Source organism: Cystoisospora suis (genome assembly GCF_002600585.1).
Source record: "Cystoisospora suis strain Wien I chromosome Unknown contig_11159, whole genome shotgun sequence".
NCBI lineage: Eukaryota > Apicomplexa > Conoidasida > Eucoccidiorida > Sarcocystidae > Cystoisospora > Cystoisospora suis.
This window is the reverse complement of record NW_027163931.1, coordinates 1-5,211: the sequence shown is the minus strand read 5'-3', so window position 1 is coordinate 5,211 and position 5,211 is coordinate 1. Positions and strand designations below refer to the sequence as shown.

The 5,211-nt window shown below is 46.0% G+C and overlaps 1 protein-coding gene across 1 annotated transcript; it reads left to right on the top strand.

The window, feature by feature from the left end:
* Nucleotides 1-768: 768 nt before the first annotated feature.
* On the top strand, nt 769-4,209 carry CSUI_011375 (srs domain-containing protein; the record flags this gene model as incomplete). Its single annotated transcript, XM_068071474.1, has 5 exons — nt 769-794; nt 828-929; nt 1,003-1,562; nt 1,873-2,319; nt 3,887-4,209. Exons 3-5 carry the CDS (start codon nt 1,037-1,039, stop codon nt 4,207-4,209), a joined length of 1,296 nt encoding a protein of 431 aa, XP_067916550.1. The 5' UTR covers nt 769-794; nt 828-929; nt 1,003-1,036.
* Nucleotides 4,210-5,211: the final 1,002 nt, after the last annotated feature.

Sequence of the window (5,211 nt, the reverse complement as noted above, 5' to 3'; positions counted from 1 at the left end):
TGCTTACAGGTTTACATTTTAGTGATGTTATAGTATGAATGTATATACATATGTACATACTTAGCGTCCATACAGATACATTCGTGTACGCACGTGCATACAGGGCATTATATATGATGCACCTTCACGGACATGACGATGGTCTGTTGGAACCGGAGAATATACGGTGAACAGGAAAGAGAAGAAGAATATTGAAGAGATCTCTGTCTTCGTCCTTACCTTGGAAAGCATTTTGGCACGTACTCCTTCTCTCTTGTTGACTGTATAGAGTAGTTAGTCTCTCTAATGAAAGACCTTGTCTCCTGTTGGTCGTTTGTTTGTCTTCATTGTGGTTCAGTCGTGGTCGTGTTCCTTCCCTTTCATCCTTCGCTGTCTATTCTCTCCACGTGACCACTGCGGTGGGAAGGAGTTTGCCAAGGCCCTTCGTCGTCACACGGACGCTTTCTCTTTTTTCTTCGTTTTCGTCTCCCTCCTTCTTCCCCACTCCACTGCCCGCTTGCGGGCTGAGATCCGGCAGCAGTCAGTCAGTCAGTGAGCACTTGCTTGCCCTACCGACTTCTGGGCTCGGTGCACCCACAGCTAGCCAGCTAGCAAGCTACGGTGAGCTTGTAAGTCCCCTGTTAGCTAGCTTTCCGGGCGCGTGCATGTGGTCTCTCTGTGTCACCCGCTTTCTCCCCCAGGTACGTCTTTCCCCGCATCTGTCTCTCATCGTCAAGCTGCGACCATGCCCTATCGCAGGGTTGTTGTCTCTTTCTTTTTGTTTTTTAGGTGTTTCCATTTGAAGGCGTGAAGGGGTGAGAATAGAGAGTTGTCTCTTCTCTTCGCAGGCAGGACAAATTCGTGTATTTGAATTCAGTCAGACACGGAGTTTCTCAACCTGAGAGAAATATCGCGGCGTCTTCACCATCATTTGGTCCTTCCGCCAGTAGGTAAGGGCCGCGACCTAGTCAGTAGGAGTGGTTCCCAAGCAGGCAAACACTTGATCGTGGCTTGTCATAGCAGCTATTTTGTATTCTTCGCAAGGTCTTTTTCTGCAATGAAACTCTTTTATGTTTGTCTCTCGTCGGCCGTCGCCGCATTCGCGATCAAAACTTCCGCAGTGTCTGCCGCAGGAGCAGATGTTGCAGCATTGTTTAATCGTAAAACGAATTTGAATGAGGAGGGAGAGCAACAGCTCCAAGCCGATCCCAGGAGACTTTCCTCAAACACCCCCGTCACGTGCAAGGAGAACATTACAACTGAGGCGACGGAGAGAACTGCTACGTTCAGCGAGAAAACGTTGCAGGCATCTTTCACCTGTGGAGCAGGTTACACAGAACTGATTCCGGCATGCACTAAGGACACGCTAAAGTGCTGTGAGAACCCGCAGTGCACGAAAGATGGCGCCGATATTGCTACGGTTCTTGGAGTCAAAGGCAAAGCAGTGAAAAGCGATCAGACATATACTGTCACCCTGGAAAGGATTCCTGATAACAAGCGAGGCCAGAAGATCTACTACAAATGCAAGAAAAGCGACTCGGATGTTTGCCTCGTCGCTCTGGCGTTGCCTAAAATAGAACCGAGTAAGTCATCTTAGTACACAACGGAGATTGTCAGATTACCTGGCTCGCTCGCTGCACGTCATGGGACAGAGTATGTAGAGACAGAGACGTAAGACAGAACTCAACGGCGGATAGTTGAGTATGTACGCGTACATGGTTCTTCGAGAAAAAAAAAGGTATGTACCCTAGGGTTTACAAACACTGGACAGGTGACCGATTGATTCCATCGTTTTAGGTGAGCTTCATGTCACCATAGAACTTGATGATCCATGCTTCACTCTCAGCCGCGCCTCTCCCTCCCTGCTGTCTGACGAACTTGTTCTTTATACAGACGTGTGCGCTATCGACAAGGTCCTGACATACTCTCTCGGAAAAGCGAATTCGAGCGCTAGCTTCAAGTGCCCCGACGGCACAATGAACCTGAAACCCTTCGAGGTCAGTAAAGGAACATGCACCGAAACCCAGAAGGAGACTAGTGCTGTCACGCTGGCTGGGGTGAGTACAGGGACTGGAGAATATGAACTTACGGTTGACCAACTCCCGAATCAGACAGAGCAGCTATGCTACACATGCACTTATTCCGAGGTGCCCTCGGTAGATGACCTAAACCACAAGACACCGAGAACGTGTTCTGTTATAGTTACTGTAGAGGCAGCAGCATCCTCTACCTCGACGGCGACGACAACGAGCTCGGCTCGGTCTATCCTCATGACCTCTGGAGCGATGAATGTCGTCATCGCTATGCTTCTTACCGTGGGTTTTTTCAACTGGCTGGCTGGTAAATAGCCTGCCTTGTAACAGAATAGAGATCTCATCCTCCTGACAGACTGACGTGTCAGGCCGATGAATACGGTGATGAAGGAAGATGCTCTCACAGCTGCTACTGTGACAAGGTAGGGCGGGGAAAAGCAGATTTTTGTGCAACCGACTTCGTGATATGTTGATTCTTTTTTGGAACTAACTACCTCCTCTCCGGTAGTGTCAGTGGTCTTGGCTGTGAGAACGGAACGCCGAACTAATCTAGTTTCGGTCCTGCTCCTTATGTAGAACAGAAAGGCGCTGTCTCCTCTTGCGTTCTTACCCAATAGATGAGTAGATAGGCAGATTCAGGACAGATAAGATGAAACTGAACTCGAAAAGTAGCGGAGCGAGTTGCTCACGAGGTCTCCAGCGACAGATTTCCCAATGTACCTGCCCCCCTTATTTTCTTGCCGTATAGCAATAACAGCCTTACACACACATAGATATGTGTATCCACCATTGTATATGTACACTTATCGCGGACATGACGACGGTCTGGTGAAAGCGAGCACAGTGCACTGAACGAAGAAACTTTGGAAATCCTTGAAGAAGAAAGGGAATGTGAAGAAGAGTCGACGAAGATAATTTTCTCTATCGATACCTGAAGACTTGAAATAGTCTTCTTCTACTACACTTTTCCCTTACTCCCCTACAGGTTCTTCCCCCGTGATATCATCTGAATCTTTTCTACTCTTCCTTCTCCTTTCGCTTCTTGCCATGTACTTGAAATCCTTCTTTTCATATTTCTCTCTTTATCTTCTTTCACGTTCACGCTGCCTGCCCTAGGAGGAAGAAGAAGAGAAGCAACTTCTCTGACAAGGTACTTCACAACCTGTCTTGCAATACTTATCTACGAAAGCATTCAAGAAGCAGTAGAGAGATCAGGCAGAGAAAGGAAGACAAGAAGAAGAAGCGCATCTCTTCTTCTATCCTCACCATTGTTCTCTTCTTTCTTTATGTCTTCTGTCTCTTTCTTCCCCTCTTCTCTATGGAGATTTCTATCTCTTTCTCTCTCTTAAGATGAAGACGAAAAGAACGTGGCATCTCCTCATACAAAGATGAAACGATATCTGATTGAGAAAAAAGTGTATCTCTACAGAGGCCTTCTCTTCACAGAAATTGCTGCCTTGAATATAAGATATGAAACAAAGGCGACTGGGAAGAAGAGCTAGCTAGATTTTTTCTTGGAGACGTCTCACCAAGATGGAGAGATGTTGTATCGATTCTCGCCTCCTCTCTCGAGAGAGCTCAGGATGGAGCCGACAAGGGAAGAGAAGTCATGATAGATAAGCAAGATTCTGAGACTAGAGACTTGTGTATGAGAGAAGAAGAAAAACCTCTACGTGAAGTTGCAGAGAGAGAGAAGGAAGAAGGAGGAGAAGAAAAGATAGGCGAAATATTACCGCTTCTTGGTGACGCCTTTTCAGTTAAGGTGATCGAGGGATCTTCAGGAGAACCACGTGTAGAGGAGGAAGTATCAGAAAACATTGTTGTGATATTCTCCTTTTCTTCTCTCTCTCCCTTTTTCTTGTTCTCGCCTGCAGTCCCTTCTTCCTTCACTCCTGTTGTAATGAGCTTCTCCTTCAGTTCTAGCGGGGAAGACGTGACAGCCAGAAGCTCGTTCGCCTTTCTATTTTTCTCTTCTGAAGTATCCCTATCAGTAGAGGAAGAAGAAAATGAAAGAGGGAGAACGACAGAAGCCTGCTTATTCTTTTTCTCCTCTTCTTCGTCTTCTCCACTTCGATCTGATCTCTCCTGTATCTTCTGTTGTTTGCAAAAACTGTCCTTTCTTGAAACTGCCGGTGATAGGAAAAGTTCTTTGTCTTCCTCTTGGTCTTCTTCATGGAAGTCCTCAGAATTGAGATAGGAAGCTGAAGGAGTGGCGTCTCTTTCACTCTTCACAAGAGAAGGAAACGGAGAGGAACAAGAAGAAGATGGAGAAGAGGAGAAAAGACGAAAAAGAAAGGACACGAAAAGAGAGAGAAGAAAGAAAGGGTGTTTTCAGATAGAAAGGACGAAAGTCATTCTGGCTATGACTGGTTAGGCATGATAGTTCTACTTGCTCTTCTCTTTCCTTCCGCTTTTTCATCCGTTGAGAGATGTGGTGTCTGTACACCCGGAGTTGGCAGCTCAAGTGAGCTTTTGAATTCTCATACTTCACCTTTCGACTCCATACCATATCAACGAACCGATGGATTGGCAGACCTTTTCCTTTTTCTTCCTCTCTCTTCACGTCTGTCGATGAAACGTGTTTTTCCTCTCTAGAAGTTTTCTTCTTCTTCAAGTCGCCCACCGGACCTCTTCTCTCCACTGCAGACGTCTGAACAGTCACAACTTCATTCCAAGTCCCCGAAGACGAAGAGGAAGAAGAATAAGAAAGATGAAACCCCCTAGGTGGAGATATGAAGACAGGGCCTTTACCCCGAGAAGGAGAGGAAGGTGTGAAGAAGGATGGAGAGAAAGAATTTCGACGCGAAGAAGAAGCAGAGAATGTGTTTTCTCTTGATGCTGAAGAGGAGCTTTTATAAAAGAAAATACACTTTGCTAAGATACTTGGGCGACACGTCTTTGATATTGAACAAACTGAAATAGAAGTAGCGGTAGATGTTTTAGAAGAAGAAGCTACTAGTTCGATTCCTCTCTATCTCCAAGGTGCGTGTCTACACAGAAAAGCAAGAAGAAAACCGCTCTCTTCTTTGACGTCGGAGAGAAGAGAGAGGACAGAAAAACAAGAAAAAGAAGAAAAAGAGGAGAGATCAAATGAAAGGCTCAGTGGTGTTGTTTTACATGCATAAACATATGTATATTTCTGTAAGTAGGAGACAGGTCTCAGATACACACGCATGCATCCATACAAAGGAAGGTGTGG